Below are 25,022 nucleotides of genomic sequence, written 5' to 3' on the forward strand. Positions count from 1 at the left end.
ACATCCTAGGCTCCCAGTGGCAAAGTCCCTGCACTATTCCCAGAAATCCTGGCTACATCCCAGAGCTCTGAGTACAGAGTCTGTGGTTCACTCACCTCTGAATCCCCAGCACCCGTAACAATGCTGGCACATAACAGACGCTCAATAAATTTGTGTTAAATTGAAGGAAATACATCCCAATACAGTAAGCCCCCTACATACGAATGAGCTGCATTCCAAGAGTGCATTCGTAAGTCCAATTTGTTCGTACGTCTAACAAAGTTAGCCTAGGTACCCAACTAACACAATTGGCTATATAATACTGTACTGTAATAGGTTTGTAACACTTTTCACACAAATAATACACAAAAAACAAACACAAAAAATAAAGAAAACATTTTTAACCTTACAGTACAGTAATCTTACAGACACATCAACTAACTTAACATGACTGGACATACGAACGCACGTTCGCATCTTTGAAAGTTTGCAACTTGAAGGTTCGTATGTAGAGGACTTACTGTAACTGAATATTCTCTTTCTAGTTTCAATGGCATGCTGGTGTAGCAGCATTTCTAATCTTAAACCCTAGTATGATGCTACAGTCTGCCATCAAGCTGAGGCGGGCATGGAAATCACTGCCCTTCCTACAGAGATAAGATGTTTCTATACAGAGTAAACGTGTTGTCTGCTTAAAGATATTTTTAAAACTCTACATGGAAAGGTGCAGCCAAAGATGATTACGAGAGGTTTTACCATCCAGTCCAGGCGTTTCTGTTTTGTTTTCAATTCCATATTCCCCCAGAGGGGACAAAGCACATTTGAAACATGAAACAACAGACGGTGGACTCCAACATCTCCTTCAAAGCTGCTGTGAACCGAGCGTACGCTCAAGCAGCAGAGGTGTCTACAGTTGCTGTTTACAAGTGTGCTCAAATTAGACACAAACCTTGACGGCTCCAAGTTGCTCTTTTCTGAATTTTTCCAAGGGTTTAATCAGGGTTTCGGTGACACTTAATGCCTAGAGAACAAGAGTGATAACAGAAGAGCAGAGTATTAGGTTTCCAAAGAGGAAAAAGTTAGTCTTTCATTTCCCTCTTCCACCCCACCCAGAAACAAAATGAACAACACACTGAACTGCTTTATCTCACCCTGCCAATGTGACCATTAAATCACTTCTAAACTTATTAACACATCAAATCTCCATAAATATTTTCGGGGAAGAGGAGGTGCGGCAAAGTGCCAGGGAAATGTGCAACCTAGCCCCAGTACAGCCCTTTCTTCAGGGAAACAGCAAGAGGGTTGGCTTCAAACAACAAAGGGGTCTATCACATTCATTAACAGAACACTTCTGTTGGAAGGGTTTTTTTTTTCTCCCACTGCTCAGAAATTTAAAAGTCGATGACATTCCATTATTAGTGATCAGACTACATAATGTAGAGGGCTAGGTTTGTGGCTACAAGTTTAAATGTAGCAGGACAGCCCTTCATCACTGAAAATTCCTCATGAGGATTTAGGCTATGCTAGCAAAGCAGAGTCACTGCAGCTCAGGACAGTCAGTCACCCAAATATTCAGAGAGCTGGCAAGGTCACCATGACAGGAACCACACACAGACTCCACCCACAACCTCACTCATTTTTATATTGGCTCGTTTAGGGCTTCTCATGTTAAGACAGAATCTGCATATCACTTATATGTGGAATCTAAAAAAAGACAACAGGGACTTCCCTGGTGGTCCAGTGGCTAAGACTCCACGCTCCCAAATAAGGGGGACCTGAGTTCAATCCTTGGCTGGGGAACTAGAGTCCACATGCCACAACTAAGACCCAGATCAGCCAAAATGAATAACTAAATAAATAAATATTAAAAAATAAAATAAGGTATAAGGAAATAAAGTACAATATGAGGAATACAGCCAATATTTTTAATAACTATAAATGGAGTATAACCTTTAAAAGTTGTGAAGCTATTACAAGAGACAAAGAAGGACATTACATAATGATGAAGGCATCAATCCAAGAAGAAGATATAACAATTGTAAATATTTATGCACCCAACATAGGAGCACCTCAACACATAGGGCAAATGCTAACAGCCATAAAACAGAAAATCAACAGGAACACAAACAGAGTAGGGGACTTTAACACCCCACTTTCACCAATGGACAGATCATCCAAAATGAAAATAAATAAGGAAACACAAGCTTGAAATGACACATTAAACAAGATGGACTTAATTGATATTTATAGGACATTCCATCCAAAAACAACAGAATACACTTTCTTCTCAAGTGCTCATGGGACATTCTCCAGGATAGATCATATCTTGGGTCACAAATCAAGCCTTGGTAAATTTAAGAAAATTGAAATCGTATCAAGTATCTTTTCTGACCACAACACTATGAGACTAGATATCAATTACAGGAAAAAAAATCTGCAAAAAATACAAACACATGGAGGCTAAACAACACACTACTAAATAACCAAGAGATCACTGAAGAAATCAAAGAGGAAATCAAAAAATACCTAGAAACAAATGACAATGAAAACATGACAACCCAAAACTTATGGGATGTAGCAAAAGCAGTTCTAAGAGGGAAGTTTATAGCAATACAATCCTACCTCAAGAAACGAGAAAATCTCAAATAAACAACCTAACTTTATACCTAAAGCAATTAGAGAAAGAAGAACAAAAAAAAAAAAACACCAAAGGTAGCAGAACGAAAGAAATCATAAAGATGAGATCAGAAATAAATGAAAAACAAATGAAGGAGACAATAGCAAAGATCAATAAAACTAAAAGCTGAGAAGATAAACAAAACTGATAATCCATTAGGCAGACTCATCATGAAAAAAAGGGAGAAGACTTAAATCAATAGAATTAGAAATGAAAAAGGAGAAGTAACAACGGACACTGCAGAAATACAAAGGATCATGAGAGATTACTACAAGCAGCTATCTACCAATAAAATGGACAATCTGGAAGAAATGGACAAATTCTTAAAAAGCACAACCTTCTGACACTGAACCAGGAAGAAATAGAAAATATAAACAGACCAATCACAAGCACTGAAAATGAGGCTGTGAATACAAATCTTCCAAAAAACAAAAGCCCAGAACCAGATGGCTTCACAGGCGAATTCTTTCAAACATTTAGAGAAGAGCTACCACCTATGCTTCTCAAACTCTTCCAAAATATAGCAGGGGGAGGAACACTCCCAAACTCATTCTACAAGGTGACCATCACGCTGATACCAAATCCAAACAAAGATGTCACAAAGAAAGAACACTACAGGCCAATATCACTGATGAACATAGATGCAAAAATCCTCAACAAAATACTAGCAAACAGAATACAGCAGCACATTAAAAGGATCATACACCATGATCAAGTGGGGTTTATCCCAGGAATACAAGGATTCTTCAATATACCCAAATCAATCAATGTGATACACCATATTAACAAGTTGAAGGAGAAAAACCATATGATCATCTCAATAGATGAAGATAAAGCTTTCGACAAAATTCAACACGCATTTATGATAAAAACTCTCTGGAAAGTGGGCATAGAGGGAACTTGCCTCAACATAATAAAGGCCATATATGACAAACCCACAGCCAACATCGTCCTCAGTGGTGAAAAACTGAATCATTTCCTCTAAGATCAGGAACAAGACAAGGTTGCCCATTCTCGCCACTTAGTATTCAACATAATTTTGGAAGTTTTAGCCACAGCAATCAGAGAAGAAAAAGAAATAAAAGGAATCCAAATTGGAAAAGAAGAAGTAAAGCTGTCACTGTTTGCAGATGACATGATGCTATACACAGAGAATCCTAAAGATGCTACCAGAAAACTACTAGAGCTAATCAATGAATTTGGTAGGGTAGCAGGATACAAAATTAATGCACAGAAATCTCTTGCATTCCTATACACTAATGATGAAACATCTGAAATAGAAATTAAGGAAACACTCCCATTTACCATTGCAACAAAAAGAATAAAATACCTAGGAATGAATGTACCTACGGAGAAAAAAGACCTGTATGCAGAAAACTATAAGACACTGATGAAAGAAAATAAAGATGATACAAACAGTTGAAGAGATACACTATGTTCTTGGATTGGAAGAATCAACATTGTGAAAATGACTCTACTACCCAAAGCAATCTACAGATTCAATGCAATCCCTCTCAAACAACCAATGGCATTTTTCACAGAACTAGAACAAAAATGTTCACAATTTGTATGGAACACAAAAGACCCCGAATAGCCAAAGCAATCTTGAGAAAGAAAAACGGAGCTGGAGGAATCAGGCTCTGAGACTTCAGACAATATTACAAAGCTACAGTAACCAAGGCAGTACGGTGCTGGCAAAAAAACAGAAATATAGATCAATGGAACAGGAGAGAAAGCCAGAGATAAACCCACACACATATGGTCACCTTATTTTTGATAAGGGAGGCAAGAATATACAATGGAGAAAAGACAGCCTCTTCAATAAGTGGTGCTGGGAAAACTGGACAGGTAAAAGAATGAAATTAGAACACTCCCTAATACCATACACAAAAATAAACTCAAAATGGGGCTTCCATGGTGGCACAGTGGTTGGGAGTCCACCTGCCAATGCGGGGGACACAGGTTCATGCCCCGGTCTGGGAGGATCCCGCGTGCCGCGGAGCGGCTGGGCCCGTGAGCCATGGCCGCTAAGCCTGCGCGTCCAGAGCCTGTGCTCCACAACGGGAGAGGCCACAACAGTGAGAGGCCCGTGTACTGCAAAAAAAAATAAATAAATAATAAATAAATAAATAAGTAAACTCAAAATGGATTAAAGACCTAAATGTAAGGCCAGACACTATAAAACTCTTAGAGGAAAACATAGGCACAACACTCTATGACATAAATCACAGCAAGATCCTTTTTGACCCACCTCTTAGAGAAATGGAAATAAAAACAAAAATAAACAAATGGGACCTAATGAAATTTAAAAGCTTTTGCACAGCAAAGGAAACCATAAAAAGACGAAGAGACAACCCTCAGAATGGGAGAACATATTTTCAAATGAAGCAACTGACAAAGGATTAATATCCAAAATTTACAAGCAGCTCATGCAGCTCAATATTAAAAAAACAAACAACACAATCCAAAAATGGGCAGAAGACCTAAATACATGTTTCTCCAAAGAAGATATACAGATTGCCAACAAACACATGAAAGGATGCTCAACATCACTAATCATTAGAGAAATGCAAATCAAAACCACAATGAGGTATCTACTCATACCAATCAGAATGGCCATCATCAAAAAATCTATAAATAATAAATGCCGGAGAGGGTGTGGAGAAAACGGAACACTCTTGCACAGTTGGTGGGAATGTGAATTGATACAGCCACTATGGAGAACAGTACAGACGTTCCTTAAAAAACTAAAAATAGAACTACCATATGACCCAGCAATCCCACTACTGGGCATATACCCTGAGAAAACCATAATTCGAAAAGAGTCATGTACCACAATGTTCATTGCAGCTCTATTTACAATAGCCAGGACGTGGAAGCAACCTAAGTGTCCATCAACAGATGAACAGATAAAGAAGATGTGGTATATATACACAATGGAATATTACTCAGCCATAAAAAGAAACGAAATTGAGTTATTTGTAGTGAGGTGGATGGACCTAGAGTCTGTCATACAGAGTGAAGTAAGTCAGAAAGAGAAAAACAAATACCGTATGCTAACACACATATATGGAATTTAAAAAAAAAAAAAAGGCTCTCAAGAACCTAGGGGCAGGACAGGAATAGAGACACAGACATAGAGAATGGAGTTGAGGACACGGGTAGGGGGAAGCATAAGCTGGGACGTAGTGAGAGAGAGGCATGGACGTATATACGCTACCAAATATAAAATAGATAGCTAGTGGGAAGCAGCTATATAGCACAGGGAGATCAGCTCGGTGCTTTGTGACCACCTAGAGGAGTGGGAGAGGGAGGGTGAGAGGGAGACACAAGAGGGAGGAGATATGGGGATATATGCTTATGTATAGCTGCTGCACTTTGTTATAAACAGAATCTAACACACCATTGGTAAAGCAATTATACTCCAATAAAGATGTTAAAAAAATTGTGAATCACTATACTGCACACCTGTAACTTACATAATACTGTACATCAACTATACTACGATTTAAAATTTTTTAATAAAAATAAAATAAAAAAAGAATCTACAACAAACAATGCTGAAAATGCACATAGAAGGGAATATTTACCGAAGGAGAATGCATTTAACCACAATGTGCTAGTGAGTAGTAGCGTTCTCACCACCTCCAGAAGGATTCAGAATAGAAAAGCAACCCTCAAAACACTTGACAACAATGTGCCATCCCTCTTGTTACAAAAAAAGCCCCCCAAAAATCCAAGCTTAAAATTACAGAAAAAAATAAGTGACTCACAACAGGAAAGGATTCTTCATTTAACCCTAGGCTCCTTTGCAGTGTTTCATTATGGACGGGTTTCTCCCAAAGAGACCATTCATCCAGTGAGATGCAGAATCCTCAGAAAAAAATGATCCTGTCCACACTCGAGATGCCCAGAGCTTGCTTAAACTCTCTTCCCCAGGCCGGCCACCGGACTTCACTCACTCCAGCCCTGACAATTTGTTACTTAGGTATCAAAGAGTTGAGGCAACAGACAGAATTAAGAGCAATCACTAGTCAATGGAAAGGGATCATCTTCAAAATACGATCGTTTTATCCTCTTCATATTGTAGGCCACGTGACCTGCAACAAGGGCAAACCAAAGAGCAGAGCAGGGACACGGCAGCACATGCCAGGAATCCTGACGACTCGAAACAATACGGAATGCCCCAAGGTCCACCTGGGAAAGCAGATGAGAGGCTCTTCCATACATTTTCAAGGTGATCCAACTGACACACAACATCTCAAAATAATTTAAAGCTCACTTCCCTTAGCACCAGTATCATCTCCTAGGCATCCACATCTGGACCTAGCCTACTAGTGGTCCTGAATAAACCCACATTTGATCGTCCGTGGAGGCTGGATGAAGCAAGACAGGGGTTTAACTGTGTGAGCTGCAGAGAAATTAAAGAATGAATGAGATCTCAGCAATATCCACGGAAAGGAGGGAGAAAGGGCCAGACTGGAGTTGGTTTATAAATAAAGGGTGAGGACATTTGTGGGAACGACCCTTCTTCAAAAGGACGGCCACGAAGGACAGAATCAAAACAAGACAATGGTTGAAACAGAACACGAGGTAAAGTGAAGGCAGATTGTTTTTTAAGAAGATCAGTACTTAAACCCACACAACATTACAACACTGTAAAGCAATTATACTCCAATAAAGATGTTAAAAAAAAAAAAAAGATGACAGCACATCTCCATGCCCATGCGAAGACTCCAGAAAAGATGGTTCAAAGTCTCTAACGTGGGAGGAAACGGAATGCTGACCCGTCACAGGAGTAGAGATCCCGCCTGCGCTTGTAATAGGAAGCAAGGAGAAAGCAACGGCCCATTCAAATGGGTTTGTAGGTTTCACGAACAGAAGCTGAAGGAGTTGCTACCAGATAGTTATTTTTTTCGAGAAGTACAAGGCAAGGTCAGTTCTCAAGATTTGAGGTGTGGGGAGAAGTCTGAATAAAGCGGGGCATGAAAGAAGGAATCATTACAAACAGGGAGGAGAGCACTTCCTGGGCTGAAGGCCCTTTAAGAGAGGTGAACAGGAGTTTTGGAGGACATCCATTGGGCTTTGTGAGACTAGCAAGGCAGGGAGAAGGTGAGCAGTTCGATTCACCTGCGGTAAGAGTACGCCCGAGAGATGTAAGCCCATCAGCGTTACATGATGTGGTGTGCACAGTGTGGGTGAGAACAGGAAGCTGCCTGGGTGAGGGAAGACTTCCTGAGGGGATAATGCAGACCTGAGCCTGAAACAGAGTACAGGAGCTCTCCAGGCAAAGGATAAGAGTAAAACAAAGGCCCTCCATGAGAGAGGGGAAAACAGCATTTCCAGTGCACGGAAGTACCAGCAATTCAGCATCACTAAAGCCCCTGAAGAAGTCAGGAAGCAGCGGAGGAGGTGGACGAGATCCGATGGGCTCCAGTGGCCGTCAGAACAGGACCCGGAGATGCTCAGTCGGGGCTAGATGTGGGCATCAACAACAATGGGTACACGAAGACCTTTTAAAATTCAAACCCTGAAACTCCATACCCTGGAGTAAACACTCTCATTCACAAAAGGACGAGGACACAAAGATTCCACACGAGCAATTTTATATTTGTCCTTCACTTGGAGAATTTGATGCAATATTTGTCTGACCTTCAAGGGCTAGCACTAGCGTAGACAAAATATATAAGGAGTTTCCACCTTACCATTGGCAGGTCAATAAGCCTGTTTCCAAAACAAAGAAAACAGTAGTTGTGACAGGCACCACTCTAATGCAATTCTTTAATTAAAAAAATGTTTTAATTTTTTTTAATTTTTTATTTAAAATTATCATTTTCCTTCCTAAAGAAAGTCTGATTATGTCATTTCTGAATTGAACCCTAGGCATTCTGTTCAAGGACAAAATCATGAAGTAGCTGGTAAATGCTTCAGAGTAAGGCAATGTAGATTGAACAACAAAGATGGCTTTCTTCTTTTTCTCAAAATAGAGATTCCATGAAATCTCTCAGTTCCTTTTATAAGTTCACAGAAGTGCTATATAATATTACTAGAAGTGCTAGTAATAAGTGTATGGAAGCTAGTAATAAGTGCGTGGAAGTTTTCTAATGCCAAAACGTGACTCTTCTTTCCCAGAGGTACATGCACACCAACTTTAGGGACGGCACTTAAGACTCTAAGACAATTTCTGGTGGGGAAAGTTTCCAAATCTGAAAGAGACAGCCGCGGTAATAGTACGGAGACGCGCTTTCAAATACTAACACATTAAAAATCAATCAAATAATTTAGAGAGAAAGCAAATTTAGAATGTGATTTTTTATAACCACACATATAAGACTATATAACTATATTTTTTCCCATAAAATACTTGAACCAGCCACCCAAAAAAATGTCATAAGAAGCCTTGCTAATGCGCCTTGGAAAGAGATTTGGATAGTCTTGTATCTACATCAACATAAAACATGTTAATGAATCAGTTGGCCTCACCTTAGAACAGGGGTCAGCCAACTTTTTCTACAGAAGGCCAGGTAGTAAATAATGTAGGCTTTGAGTCATACAGCCTCGGTTTCCAACTACTCAACTCTGCGATTTCAGCACAAAAGCAGTCATACATAGTGTATCAATGAGTATAGCTGTGGTCCATCAAAATTTCATTTATAAAATAGGTGAGGTGGGTTTGGCCCATGGGCCATGGTTGACTCAACCCTGCCTGAGAGAATTCTCTTGAGAATCACAGCATAAGATGTTCTTCTTACTCTTATATATTTGTTTGTATATTTTTTAAATGTACGTTTGCAAGGCACCAACAGTTGGGAGGGAAGGTTGAACGCTGCATGAGAGAATCACAGCTCGAGTAGCTCTCGACCTAAAAAGGATGCAAAAGTGGCACCACAGAATTTGCCTGAGATAAGCAATCAGCCAGGTTTCAGTCTTGAAAGGCAAATGCTCAAGTGTAAAAGGTATCTTAACAACAGCTCATGTGAATTTAACAGTGGACTTTAACGGGGGCCGTAGCCCCTAAAAATTTGAGTTAACTGAAAGTTCAGCATGAACTAAAGTAGTTAAATTGTTCTAGAAGATAATGAACACATATATAGGTTACATATATTGTTCAAATCCTAACAAGGTAATCATACAACTGTGTCCTGTAAAATCAGAACCTATCTCGACAGTATGGTCACCATATTTTAAGAGAGACCTTCTCTAACTGAGGCAAAGCAGGAATGTGAGAAGAGAAGGCTAAAAACGTGTAGAAGGAACAGGTTTAAAAAAAAAAAATCAGAGGTGTTTAATGAGACTTGGGAGGAAGAGAACATTGAGAGGGAAAATGATGAAAGCTGTCTTCAAATATTTAAAAGGGTATCACATGAGAGAAGGAAAAATCATTTTGATTTGCTTGAAGAGGACAAAACCAGGTCTAACGAGGAGAAGCTACAGAGCAGGTTTGGGTTCGCCATCAAGAGGAATTCAGTACAAATTACAATGGACCCAGCAAGGTAATGTGACACCTCCCCACCCACCGCTCCTTCCGTATCAACAAGTAGAAGCAAGTGACAGGTGTCCAGAGACAGAGTCACAGATTCCTGCACTGAGAGGAAGTTGGCCGAGGAAACCCCTGAGGTCCCACCCATCTCTCTGATTCAGGGATTCCACATGAGTTGGGAGAGGCAGAAACGCAAACTACATTTCCATGTTGCCTTATGATGGCAAACCACAGAATCCATCCAAACTTCACAATCCAAAGTAAAAGAACAAGCTTATTATATAACAGTCTGAAGGATTACATTTTTTCCCACTGTAGAGTCTGAAACCCCTTTTTGTAAGACATTTGGATATGAGAGCTTAAATGTCTAAAAAAGGAAAGAAAAGATAGGGTAAATATCTTTACCTTCCCCTACAGTTTAAGCCAAAGCTGAGAATCTCTTGACAATACTAGCTGACCGGAAGAGAATCAGACTCTACTGGGGGTGGGGGGAGAAACCACTGCCGGTACTTTAAATTTCCCTCACGTTTGAGATCAAAGGCTAAGTTCTGATGTATTGATACATTCTAATGCTAATGGGGCTTAGGACCAGAAACCCATATTCAGTAAAAGACAACAAAGGCAGAACTGCATCCTAGGATAGCTTTAGTAATTTTTTTCAAGTCTCAGTCCAGGTCAAACAATGAATAAACCAGCAGAAGCACGACATCCTGCCTTCCTAATCACTCAGCACTAACGAGGACAGACTGAGTCTAATGAAACAGAAGGAATTATGTCCATTCCCCCACGGACCTCGTTATTTTAAGCCTGGATTCCATGTGTTCTTGACCCCAAAGGAATGCATAATCTGAGAGCAAAGGAGAATTTCCACAATTTTCTCCCATGACCGTCCAGAGACTTCCCATTTCATTAGACTGAAGCGAAAACGCGACTTTCCAATTCCAATGTCAAGAACAGCAGCAAAGAAACCGTTCAGCAAAGACATGTTTCTTATTTTTCCTTGAAACAGAACCTTGAGAAAGGATGTCAAGGAACCCTCATACATATCTGAACATAAGGAATATTTTTCCCGAACTTGTCCCTTAGGAAAAAAGGGACTTAGCCCTATATAAGAATTCTTATACTCTCCTGAAGGAGTGCACTCCCCATCATTTTGATGAACAAAGAATTGTTTGAGGAATCTTAGCCTAAAACGGCCCCAATCACATCTAGTTTCAGCTGCTTAGAGCTCACAAACAGGTCTGGGTTACAAACGCAAGGGGAAGCTAAGAAATTTAAGAGATTTATTTATCGTTCAGGAGATGACCTCAAATAAGTCAGTAATATTACTGACCACTTTTAACTGGTCAGTAATATAAAAACCGCTCTAAAAAAACAAGCTAAGTAGTTGCATTAAGAAGTCATGAATGTACATATATGTAAAACTGAATCACGTTGCTGTACAGCAGAAATTAATACAACGTTGTAAATCAACTGGATTTCAACAAAGTAAATTTTTTAAAAAAGAAAGTCATAAAAATACATCTCAGGGATAATTTTTTTTAAGTGAGACTGTCCAAATGTGCACTAAGGGGGTACCTGTGACTTGAGATAAAATTTCCAATGAAAGCATCAGAAAGATATTTTAAAAGGGGCTGTATCTCAAATAACTCAGACGGATGTGGCCATGAGGAAAGCTGTGCTGAAAAATTCCGAATGTGTCCGTGATAAACACACTGATGTCAAAGTCGTCAAGAGTTGGAATAACTTTTTCATGAAATAAATGGGGAAAATATTCCTAAAGTATACATTGATAATTTAATTTTTAAATACAGACACACATTTAATCAACTAAATAATGAAAATACACATCTGATTATCTAGCAGACACATAAATGCATACCTAAAAGTGTGTACGTTCAAGCTATCCAAAAATTTTTTGTTTAATCTTTTCATGGGAAAATGGTGTTGCCTTACAATCAGGCATAAACATTATAGGTAGTGTATATCTGCCCTTTTGGGCTACCTGGTACTTGAAACCCCTTCCTATGTTTGAGGAATTCTCCTCCCAAATAGGGCAAAACCCACCTTCTACTATAAAAGCTGAAAATCACAGACACTTGCTTTCCCTGCCATCTTCCATGAGGTCCTGGCACCTGGCCAGAGTTCCACTAATCAGATGTTCCCACTCAAGAATTTGATTTGGAAGCTAGTGCTTAAAAAACAGTGAACAGAGATTCTGGTGGGTGGTAGCAACAATTCCTTCCAGATGCAGCAGTTCTACCAACAACCACCAGGGGCAGTGGTGTTGCCTGGTGCACACTGTACTGTTCTACACACCTGGTGGCAACAGTGGTGACTGTCTTCTCCAAGCCCAGCTCTGTAGTGCAACTCTCAGCATCATTCCCGGTTCCCCAAAACTGATAAAGATACTGGAAGCTACCTAATATTCTTTAATAAACTCTCTCTCTGTTCAGACCATGCAACTGAGAATCCAGATTAACATTTTTTTAAATTTCAGAACCTTAAACAATCTTGTCAAACTGATTTCAGTACTATCTTTCTCAATATTCCTAAACAAGATTTTTCTCCTGATTAAACCAATTCACTTTAATTAATGAGATTACTCCCCATCCACATGCATCCTTTGCTACCTTTTTCTCCATCTAACCAGTCTCACCCTGTGCTATACCTTCCCCCATTAATCTAGGCTGAAATCTTCAAGGGAAAATTTAAACGAAGAATAGAGTCCTCCCACTTTTTTTTTAAAAGGCTCTAATGTTGGCAAAAAATGAAAAAGTTTCACAATTGGTTTTTCTAAAAGAACCCTGCTGCAGAGACAAATAGGAGACCAACATTTTCTCACTTGGCCTTTGTCCGAACTAGTTCTGTTTTTAGACCATAGGAAAAATAATTCTCTTTTGTTGCCTGCATATTCCCAACTATAAAGAAGGATAATACCTGCTCTCTGTCTGCTTAACACAATTAAGTAAAACAAAGAAGAGTATATCATGCTAGAAGCAATTTTAACTTCAAAATAAATAAATCCCTGGATGATATTTTAAGTACAGCACAGGCTAAGCTGATCCCTCCTGGTAGAGAAAAAATTAATGTAAAAATGAAATTAAATTTTATAGAGCTAATAGCTCAAACTGACAAGAACTGGAGAGCGTCTTAATGAACCTGTACACAAAGCTCTAAAGAGGACACAGGTGCAGAGGGACTGCACATTAATTCTGCAGAGTTTACACCTGAAAATCAGGAGCCAATTAATATGAAATGGCTCCTTGGATGTCTGATTCTTTCAGACCAAGGCAACTTCACTGAAAAGCCTAGGAACCATAATTTGTAAAATACTGACATATATTCCAAATTCATGACTTCACTTACCACACTTATGCTTTCATTCAGACAGTCCAAAATAAAAACTCCCGAGTTTTTATCAACTTTCAATCCTAAACTCTGAGTAGCTTGACACCTAACAAAACAAGAGGATTTGAGCTCAAGGTCTGACAACTTCTGCTCCGAGAAGTTAATTCCCTCGAGGTTTGGCCATGACCTAGCTCTCAAAAAAGATGTTAGGTCATTGTATCACAAAATTTTAAGGTTCACTTAATGCCTGTCTTCTACAAATATCTTAGCGTTCGTGGCGGGGAGAGGGGAGCATCAGTTTTGAAGGACATTAATCGAAAAAAAGTACCAATTTTACTCATTATTTAAATCAAACAGACCCCACCAGTAAAGGTTTTTGGCGTTGTTTTCAATCATACTTAGGAAAAATCGAGAATCTTCCAACAAAAGCTATTGGGTTTAGTAGGAGTGAGTTAACCTAATAAGGATGTGCAGATATTTAACCTCGAGCCTCATTCCCTCTGTGCCTGAGGGACACAAAGACCTGGCTTGTATTTTTTAGACAAAATAAATACTTGGGCAGAACATGATGAGAAGGAATAAAACCCCACCGGAGTAAAAGATAAGCCAGTCAGAAAGCTGTAAAAGCTTCATGAGAGAACTGGAAATTGGGTGGGTTTGTAGCTTTCAATAAGAAAATTTTAATTTCCGAGGTGAATGGTATTACTCAGGGGCACAGGTAGAAATGGAACCTCATGAATAAGAAGGCAATGAACTACTGAATCGAGAAAATATGAGACAAACTCTATTCAATACTCCATAATGGCCTACATGGGAAAAGAATTTTAACAAGTGGATATATGTATATGTATAACTGATTCACTCTGCTGTACACCTGAAACTAACACTACCTTGTAAATCAACTATACTCCAATAAAAATTAGAAAGAAAATACGACACAGAGACAGAAGTAGAAAGGAGAACTATTCAGAAAAGAACACCTACACTTCTGACCAACAACAAAGAGACGAGCTCTCCAGTCCTTCTGTGAGGGCTGGGCTCCTTGAGTGGCCAAGAGGGAAAAGGGAGGGCCTGGGGCAGAAAGGCCCTTGATAGCTCGTTCTGCTATGCAGCCACGAGCTAAACACCTCATCCTGGAAAAGGGCCTAAGTCCTCACTGTATCCTCAGGTGCTAGAACACTGCCCAGCTCATAATGGGCATTCAAACATATTTGTTTTATGAACGAAGTGGGATTCTCTCACAAATTTAGTAGTATAAAGAACAGCATTTCTGGATCAATGCAACATTTCCTGCTGCTGGTGATAACAGTCACCGTGAAGGCCCACGTTGAGTCTCCTGTATGGACACGTTCTCTCTCCTTCAGAACAGTCTATGTCTGGATTAGACCAGGTCCTCTAAAAAGCAGACACCAAGACAGGGCTCGAAATACAAGAAATTTATTAGGGGAAACATCTATGAGAGAAAAGGGAGAGGGAGCCAGGGGAGGCTGGAAGAGGCAAGCAACGCAGATCTGGCCCCAGGGGAAGGAGACAAGGTGGGAGAAGGAAGGTGGGGTGGATGCATGTTAGACTGCAGTGCAGTTCTAGAAAAAGTCTGGCCAGACCATCAGGGACTCCTCGAGCCAAGGCTGCCTGTCAGAGGACTCCAGAGTCCCCAGGAATGAGACTGCTTTAGTACCCCTGCTGTGCTCACTCACTGGCTGGGGGCAGGCTTGGAACCCGTGGCCTTCACACTAAAGCAGCGATGGAACCTTACAGCAGCTGGGCCCAACGGTCGATTCCACTCCCTGATGCAGGAGATCTGGGGGTGCCTCATGGCTGCCACGGCTTCCAAAATCCATATTCTTTCCACTACACTATCATGGCCACTAGTCTTCCCCTGGACCTCTAACAATTCCCATCACCACTGCAGTACTGCGATTCATTAAATCTAACATGCCACTAATACTAAGACACTCCATATTTTTACATACTATTAAAAAAAAATGATGATGACATCTTCATTTACTATCTTAACTCTAAGAGCTTTTATATTTACTGAAAAAGCTCTTTGGGCAGTTAGATATATTTTTATCACACATCCCTCTTGTGTACACTTTTTAAAAAGACAATAAGCAAAATATACTTCAGATATTTCTAAAGCTTTTTCAGAGTCCAACTCTTCCAAATCACTTTTCAGCTCAGTCACCAATATCTGGTTTTCCCCACACATTTCTTCCTCTGTACCATCAAGAATCTTGGAGCTGCACCGTTTCTTTAAGGGGTGCTCCCTTAAATCCCAGATACTATGGCGTCTGGGATTTTCTTCCAAGATGCCAGCACCCACTCTTTAGGTACTAATACTGGTACTTCCTCGACCCATCCAGAAGGTCTCAATGGCAGGTCTCCCATCCACCATCAGGGTTCATAATTTCTTCCTTCAGCGGTCCTTAAGTGGTTTGCTGATTGAAGCAGTGAGGGGCTACAGCTGTTCAAACAGGCCAGGAGAATTAAAAACCAAATTCACGTCTCCTCCTGACTGCTGCCTGGGGGATACACCTCACCCATATTCGAAGGGGGAGGGGAGGGTATTAAATCTCGAGGAGCTCAAGGCAAGGACCAGGATGGGAGAAAGATGCTCTTTTCATCTCTGTCACTAACTTGTGCTGTAAATCAAATCCCTCCACCTCACTGTTCCTGTTCCCCCCCCCCTTTTTTTTTTCATTGAAGGGGTTAAATCTAAGTTTCCCTAAGTTCCCCCTCAGCTCTTCGTTTTAGGAGTCTAGGCCATACCTTTGAGTGTTTCACGACAGGATCTGAATGAAAATAGTTTCCTCATGAAACTGTGGATTCAGCTGAACTAATTCCCACTAAGGGAACCAGTCCTCTGGATGAGAGAGCCGACTGCGCGGACTGGTTACATTCTGGCGCCCCCTGTTGGAGGTGGGGGAGTAAACAGCAGGAACCCACGCCTGCTCTTTACTCTTTCACGTCAGGATTGACCAGTTTATGGCAAGAGCGAGCTGATTCCGCAGAAGCAGAGAACAAGCCCAAGGAGCTGAAACACAGGAAACGTAAGTTTCAGTAGGGAAGGAGCATCTGATGATGACAAGGCTGCGAGGGCACAGATGACAGTGAGTCACCAATGGCAAAGACACTGAGTCAGGAGGCAAGGCCGCACACGAAAAGGGTCAGCGAGGAGCCCAGGCCTCCTGCCTGTGACACGTGCGCTCATGACAGAAGTCTGATTTGAGTTAGCCCCGACTGTGGCCTCTAGAGGATTCTAGGTCAGAGAGAGATCTCAAAAGGTGCATTCCTGAAGAACAGGTTTCACAATGACATCTGCCTCTGACTGAATTGTAATGAATGTACAAGAAAAACAGTGCTGTCCAATTGTAAAGGTCAGTTCCAAGGAGAAAAGTTCTTCATGAATTTCCATCACTGACAGGAGGGAATTCCCTGGTGGTCCAGTGGTTAGGACTCCACGCTTTCACTGCTGTGGGCCCAGGTTTGATCCCTGGTCAGGGAACTAAGATCCCACAAGCTGCATGCAGCCAAAAAAAAAAAAAAAAAAAAAAAAAATTTTTAAAAAAAAATGTAGAACACTGACAGTTTTTAAACTAAACTGAGAAATGTTTCTGTAAGTTCAAGGGATATTCTTTCCCAGCTGAATGTGACTGCCAAGAGAATTCTGCATAAAAAAAATGTGTCACTTTATCTGTAAAAGAACCGATTAAAGTAGGTTTGATACACCATAGAATTAGATAACACTAAAGGCACAATCTTTCCGATGGCATGTAATACCTTGGATACTTATCACACTATAGAAACTCGTAAGCAATGTTAAACACAAATTAAGGCACGCTAAAATTCCGAACAGCAGAAACTTGTTCCTTTATAATAAACTAATATAGTCCAAAACCCTTTGGAAACGACAAGTGAAAGCTTAGGGTCTTGAAGACTACTTTAACATCCTGGGAAGCATAAAGTCGTCAAAAAGCCATTCATAGTGTTTCCAACTTTCAGACAGATCTAGCTACAAGACCATGACGAAAGCCGGTGGAGATCTCACTTGCACCCTAGGCCAGTGGTTCTGCTGTCAGCAGGTTGCACAATAACCTGGAGGCCTTATTAAAACACAGCCTGATGGGCCCCACCCCAGAGTTCCTGATTCAGTAGGTCTGGGGTGTGACCCAAGAATGTGCATTTGTAGCAAGTTCCCAGGTGATGCTACTGCTACTAGTGCAGGGACCCAGCTTTGAGAACCACTGCCCTAGGGTGTACTAAAGAAAGAATATCATAAAAATTCCTCCCCAGAAATAAAAGATATTTAGTTCATTGTAACCAACAAATATTATTTTAAGAACATCATGAAGGACTTTTGAAATTTTAAAAGAGTCAGAGAAAGTTTGAAACAAAAATCAGTGTCAAAACTCCCAAAAGATATAGAAATCACTTAACCAAATGCTTCTGTAAGATCCTTGAGAAAATGAAAGAATGATGAGAAAGGAGTGAAGCAAATCAGACGAGGGCTGAAGAAACACCCATCGTGTCTTGCCTGGAAGCATCTAAACTACAGTTAAGTCCCCTACATATGAACCTTCAAGTTTCGAACTTTCAAAGATGCGAACGTGCGTTCCATCAACGTCAGGCATGAGTGAAATTGCAGCTTGGCCTCCGTCTCCTATTGCTGACAATCTTTCAGCTCTACCCTCTCCCACCTCCTCTCCCTCCTCCAGTCAGTAACTCCTCTTGCCTGTTCACTTGATGCCAGCCCCTGTATGCCAGCTGTTGTACTGTACTACTGTACTTTCCAAGGTACTGTACTGTAAGACTAAAAATGTTTTATTTTTTGTGTTTGTTTTTTATGCATTATTTGTAAGAGAAGTATTACAGTACAGTAATACTGTAATTACTATTACAGTACAGTACTATATAGCCAATGATATTAGTTGGGTACCTAGGCTAACTTCGTTAGACTTAACCACCAGGTTCTCAGAACGGAACTCGGTTCGTATGTAGGGGACTTACTGTATTAACAAAAGCCTTCAGGATTCAGAAGCCTAGTGCCTTCTTTATCCAGACGGAAGCTCAAGGCCAATCACCCAGCAAGTGTTCCCTGGCCCAGTGTTTTCACAAGAGTGAAATCCGTTGTGGGGAAAAACATGGGGAAGGGAAAATAAAAGAAAGAAAGAGGTCTCAAAAGCCAAAAGAGTCTGTATACATGGGGCTTCCCTGGTGGCGCAGTGGTTGGGAATCCGTCTGCCAATGCAGGGGACACGGGTTCGATCTCTGGTCCGGGAGGATCCCACATGCCACGGAGCAACTAAGCCCAAGTGCCACAACTACTGAGCACGCATGCTGCAACTCCTGAGGCCCACATGCCTGAGCCCGTGCTCCACAACAGGAGAAGCCACCGAAATGAGAGGCCCGCGCACCCCAACGAAGAGTAGCCCACCACAACTAGGGGAAGCCCACATGCAGGAACGAAGATCCAACACAACCAAAAGTAAATAATAAATTTATTTTTTTTAAATGGTCCACATCAAAAAAAAATAAGTCTGTGTACACACAGGGTCTTCCTGCTCAAGGGAGAGAAGGATGCAGCTGCGGGACAAGACACCCCCCGTGTCTGCTGGCCAGCTCAGTCGCCCCCTCCTCCCCCAAGCTTCCCTCCCCCGCGGGGTCTCACGCAAATGCCCTGATGTGCCAGAACCTTCAGACGCTAGAGTCACATTTCAGCAACAGACAAAAACTGAAAGACAGGATGACAGGATGCATGCAGAGAAGTAAATGCAACATGAAGGGCTTTCAAAAGAACACCATGAACACGACAGCACTATTTTAAAAGTCCTTAAATTCCTGGACAGCTGCCCACCTCAGATAAGTACAGCATGTCCTGCCACGCCAGGGAGAACCATGTCTGGAATTCTGGCAGGGAAACACCGCACAGGACTTTCCTTGGAGGACACGCACGGAAGCGACACAGCCATCCTGGCCACTAACGGTGCCCGGCTCTCCACCTCTAGGTTGGCAATATTATCAGGAAAAACTACTCGCTTGAAAACACTGTCCTGAAAAAGGCAATATTGGCCTTTTCAAGGACACAGCACATCCATTCAAAGAAATTTGACTTTCATACATGGAGGGAACCACTGATTTCCCAGACTGGCCTTCTCTCCACTTTCCAACACTTCATTTGAATAGCTACAGAGCTGGACACTAGTGGGGGGGCGGCAGGGCAGTGATATGCAAACATAGTCCTCCTTCATTCTCAAATTCAATCCATTTTCCCTTAAGGAAGTGAAACTGGGGCTTCACTTCCATCTTTCCTTCCCTGGCTAACTCTGATGTGTCAACTCAGACCAGAAATGATGTCTCCAAAGCGCCTTCCCCGAATTCCCCAATAACTGTTACCACAATGCACGCTTTCAGCAATCTCCCCAACAGACAGCCCGCCACTCAAGGGAAGGAACGATGCCTTTGTCTCGATGGCGCTTGGCACAGTGCTGGCCACAGCGTTTGCTCAACTATGCATGTGTATCTAGCCTACTGAGGTAGAGAGGAGGCACATGACCAGATACACCCAGTGGCTCAAAACCAACAAACAAGCACGTCTTCCTGACTGTGGAGCTTCCAGACTCATGTCTTCATACCTTAAAGCCCTAAGTCCTACATTTTAACATTTATTCAGGAGATGGAAAGCTTTTTAAAAAATATCTGGCATTGATCTTTGCCTTCTAAAACACAGATTATAGATATCTTTTAAGATTTTAATGACTCAGCCTTAATTATAAATGTCTAATTATTATGCTGCACCATCATTTAATTTAGGACTTTGGGAAATACTAATTACCTTTTTTTAATTGAAGTAGAGTTGATTTACAACGTTTTGTTGATTTCTGCTGTACAGCAAAGTGATTCAGTTATACATACGTATACATTCTTTTTTATATTCTTTTCCATAATGGTTTATCCCAGGATAACTGAATACAGTCCCCTGTGCTGTACAGTAGGACCTTGTTGTTTATCCATTCTATATATAATAGTTTGCATCTGCTAACCCCAAACTCCCGGTCCATTCCTCCCCCATCCCCCCAACCCGCCCCAGCAGCCACAATTCTGTTCTCTCTGTCTGTGAGTCTGTTTCTGTTTGCGTGGCTTGCGGGATCTTAGTTCCCCAACCAGGGATCGAACCTGTGCCCCTTGCAGTGCAAGTGCAGAGTACTAACCACTGGACCACCAGGGAATTCCCGTGTCATATTTTAGATTCCATACATAAGTGATATCATATGGTATTTGTCTTTCTCTTTCTGACTTACTTCACTTAGTATGATAATCACTCGTTCCACCCATGTTGCTGCAAATGGCATGATTTCATTCTTTTTTATGGCTGAGTAATACTCCAGTGTGTGTGTGTGTGTGTGTGTGTGTGTGTGTGTGTGTCTGTGTGTGTGTACACATACATATACCACATCTTCTTTATCCATTCATCTGGATAGGTTGCTTCCATGCCTTAGCTATTGTAAATAGTGCTGCTATGAATATAGGAGTGCATGTATCTTTTTGAATTATAGTTTTGCGTGGATATATGCTCAGGAGGGGGACTGCTGGATCATATGGCAACTCTACTTTTCTGAGGAACCCCCATACTGTTCTCCATAGTGGCTGCACCAACTTACATTCCCACCAACAGTGTAGGAGGGTTCCTTTTCTCCACACCCTCTCCAGCATCTGTTATTTGTAAACTTCTGAAAGATGGCCATTCTGACGAGTGTGAGATGGTACCTCCTGTAGTTTTGATTTGCATTTCTCTAATGATTAGTGATGTTGAGCATCTTTTCATGTGCCCACTGACTAACCAATTTTAAAGATTAAGTGACCATAAAGACTGTTAAACTCTTAGAACCAATCTTAGAATATTTCTACCTCTGCTTTACAGCTATCATTTTGCATGCCTTTTTTAATATGTGGCTTTTAACATGCTGCTACTCTGTGGCAATTTTAAGGAAAACACGAGTTTTTCAAAGTTCTCAGAAAGCACTGGCATCCACTTTAGCTCCTGAAAGGCCTTCCTTATCTCCTTGTCCCTGTGTTGGTGGGTATGAGCTTGTTAAACTATACAAACACCCCCCACAAGCCACATCTCTGCCCCACAAGCTCCAGTTCAAATACTGCTTCTTTCACAAAGCCTTTCCCAACCAGCACAGGCTTAGCTCCTCCCCTCCCCAGGCAACCACACCCTATACTTTTGTTTAGCACTTAGTATAACATATTTTAATTCACTTTTTACCAGTTACTCTCCAGGGCCACACTGGATACTTCTTGAGGGAGCTATCTTTTCTTATGCAAAAGTTTCAGGCTGGGGACTTCTCTGGTGGTGCAGTGGTTAAGAATCCGCCTGCCAATGCAGGAGACACAGGTTTGAGCCCTGGTCCGGGAAGATCTCACATGCCACGGAGCAACTAAGCCCGTGTGCCACAACTACTGAGCCTGCGCTCTAGAGCCCATGAGCCACAACTACTGAGCCCACGAGCCACAACTACTGAAGCCCGCATGCCTAGAGCCTGTTCTCAACAAAGAGAAGCCACCGCAATGAGAAGCCCGAGCACCGTAACAAAGAGAAGCCCCCGCTCGCCGCAACTAGAGAAAGCCCGCACACAGCAACGAAGACCCAATGCAGCCACAAAAAAAAAGTTTCAGGCTGGTGTCGAGGAAATCATCAAAGATTTGTTGTCTACGAAGTGTTCAAAGCTGTTTCATGAACCAAAAGTAGCCATAATGATGCCACGCAATTTTCATGGTTTAAAAAAAAAGTGATCACTGACTACCAAGATTAGACAGAAACACCCAAATAACATCAATATGGGTCAAATGCCTTTTTTTTTTACTTTCGTTATTATCCATTTTATTATTATAACTCAATGATAACTCAGGAAGAGTGCTATTTTAAAGGTTTTTTAAAATGAATGGAAGAGTATCAGGAATTCCTGTCAAGGGGAAAAGGGAGAAAGAAAAACCCATAGATTAAATGGGACTTAGAAACTTATCAGTCAAATGCAACGTATTTGGATCCAGATTCAAACCGACTGTTACAGGACGCAGGCATGAGGAGGAAACAAAATGTAAATGAATATCAGGGGAAAAAATGAATATGGCCCAATTCTTTGTAATCTCAAGGAATTATTATTTGTTTTTAGGTGTGACAAGTATATTTTGGTTCATAAAGAGCGTTATCTTTGAGAGTTATACACTGAAGTATTTATGGATGAAACGATATAATACTGGGCTTTCTGTCAAAACAATGGCGGTGGGGTGGTGAGGAGTATAGGAGAAACAAGGCTGGTTGTGTGGCAATGGTTATCAAAGGCGAATATTGAGCACATGTAGCTTAATTATATTTTCCTTTCTGTTTGCGCATGCTCAAAATTTTCCAAACTAAAAAGTTAAACTAGGGCTTCCCTGGTGGCACAGTGGTTGGGAGTCTGCCTGCCGATGCAGGGGACACGGGTTTGTGCCCCAGTCTGGGAGGATCCCACATGCCGCGGAGCGGCTGGGCCCATGAGCCATGGCTGCTGAGCCTGCGCGTCCGGAGCCTGTGCTCCGCAATGCGAGAGACCACAGCAGTGAGAGGCCCGCGTACCGCAAAAAAAAAAAAAAAAAAGTTAAGCTAATAATTTTTTTAAAAGCATTAGGCGTCCTGTTAATTCTGTGGTTGGTAGTAACTGCCCTCCACTGCTTTCTGCCTTTGGATAGATTCCTGCTATCCGGCAGGAACTGCCATTCCCGCAAATGGGTTGGAACATGCTGTCCCATTCCTTTCTGAGGTTCGTGGCCTTATACAGACAACATCCTACTCCTACTTCTACCCAGCACTGGAAACCCAGCCCTGTCATCCTCATTCTGCCTAAGATAGAGACCCCATCAACCCCCATCATAGCTGAAGATTAAATCAATAGGTCAGTTAACAAGAGCTCTGAGAACCATGCTTTCTTTATCAGACAGCCTGGAGCTAAGACCACATTCCAGCCAACTCATCTCAAGGAACAAAAAAAGGAAATACAGTCGTCCCTCAGTATCCAGTGGGGACTGTTCCAGGATCCCCATGGACACCAAAATCCAAGGATGCTTAAGTCCCTTATATAAAATGGCATGGTATTTGCGTATAACCTATGCACACCCTCCTATATACTTTAAATCATCTCTAGATGATTTACAATATGTAATACAGGCAGACAGACCTCAGAGATATTGCAGGTTCAATTCCAGATCACTGCAATAATGCGAATGTTGCAGTAAAGCGAGTCACACGTATTTTGTGGTTTCCCAGTATATACAAGTTATGTTTTCACTGTGCTATGATTCATTAAGTATGCAATAATAGCATTATGTCTTTAAAAAACAACGTACATACCTTAATTTAAAAAAAATACTTTATTGCTAAAAAATGCAAACCATCAGCTGAGCCTTCAGTGAGTTGTGATTTCTTTGCCATAGTACCGTTAAAGATCACTGATCACAGACCACCATAACAAATATAATAATAATAATGACAAAGTTTGAACTATAACAAGAACTACCAAAATATGACAGAGACAAAAAGTGAGCAAATGCTATTGGAAAAATGGTGCCTGAAGACTTGGCTTGACACAAGGTTGCCACAAACCTTCAATATATGAAAAAAACAGCATCTGCGAAGCACAATGAAGTGAAGTGCAATAAAACAAGGTATGGAGGCTTCCCTGGTGGCGCAGTGGTTAAGAATCCGCCTGCCAATGCAGGGGACACGGGTTTGAGCCCTGGTCCGGGAAGATCCCACATGGCGCGGAGCAACTAAGCGCATGCGCCACAGCTACTGAGGCTGCACTCTAGAGTCCGCAAGCCACAACTACTGAAGCCCATGCTCCGCAACAAGAGAAGCCACCGCAATGAGAAGCCCGCGGACCGCAACGAAGAGTAGCCCCCTGCTCACCGCAACCAGAGAAATCCCGCGTGCAGCAACGAAGACCCAAGACAGCCAAAAATAAATAATTTTTAAAAAACTAAAAAAACACAAAACAAGGTATGCCTGTACAATGAAAATACTAAGTAAATAGTTGTGAACACAATGTAAATGCTAGGTAAACAGTTGTCAGCACGTGGTAAATTCAAGTTTTGCTTTTTGGAACTTTCTGGAATTTTTTTCAAATATTTTTTGATCTGCAGATACAGAATCCGTGGATACAGAGGGCCAACTATAGAATATCACTCTGTGTTTCTGCAGAGCTAAACCCCAGCACCACACTGCCTGAAACTCTCTTCCCCCAGATACCAGGATGCCTCCATAGTTCTCCACTGGAAAGGCCTTCCTTCCTTCGCCACTCTAGATGTAATGGTGCCCTGGCTCCTTGCTCTTCTCAATTTCATTTTTTTTTTTTTGGCCACGCCACACGGCTTGTGGGCTCTTAGCTCCTGGATCAGGGATTGAACTTGAGCCCTCGGCAGTGAAAGCCCAGAGTCCTAACCACTGGACCACCATGGAATTCCCTCAATTTCATTTTGTAGCACTTACTGCTA

The 25,022-nt window shown here is 41.5% G+C and overlaps 1 protein-coding gene and 1 non-coding gene across 7 annotated transcripts in view; both read right to left on the reverse strand.

The window, feature by feature from the left end:
* ARHGAP10 (Rho GTPase activating protein 10) overlaps positions 1–25,022 on the reverse strand; it is a 326,473-nt gene that overhangs the window by 218,178 nt on the left and 83,273 nt on the right. For 5 of the 6 annotated variants that reach the window (XR_012332146.1, XR_012332145.1, XR_012332144.1 and 2 more), the window contains exon 4: positions 929–1,000. The exons of the other annotated variant lie outside the window; for it this stretch is intronic. Coding sequence is in view for 2 of the 5 variants with exons in the window: in XM_019926557.3 (XP_019782116.1) it covers positions 929–1,000 (72 nt within the window). In the remaining 3 variants the exon portion in view is untranslated. The remainder of the gene's footprint in view (positions 1–928; positions 1,001–25,022) is intronic. 6 annotated transcript variants of the gene reach the window in all.
* On the reverse strand, positions 20,643–20,715 carry TRNAA-UGC (transfer RNA alanine (anticodon UGC)). The gene has a single exon. It is a non-coding gene; the product is annotated as a tRNA-Ala (tRNA).

Source organism: Tursiops truncatus, chromosome 5 (assembly GCF_011762595.2).
Source record: "Tursiops truncatus isolate mTurTru1 chromosome 5, mTurTru1.mat.Y, whole genome shotgun sequence".
Taxonomy (NCBI): Eukaryota; Metazoa; Chordata; class Mammalia; order Artiodactyla; family Delphinidae; genus Tursiops; species Tursiops truncatus.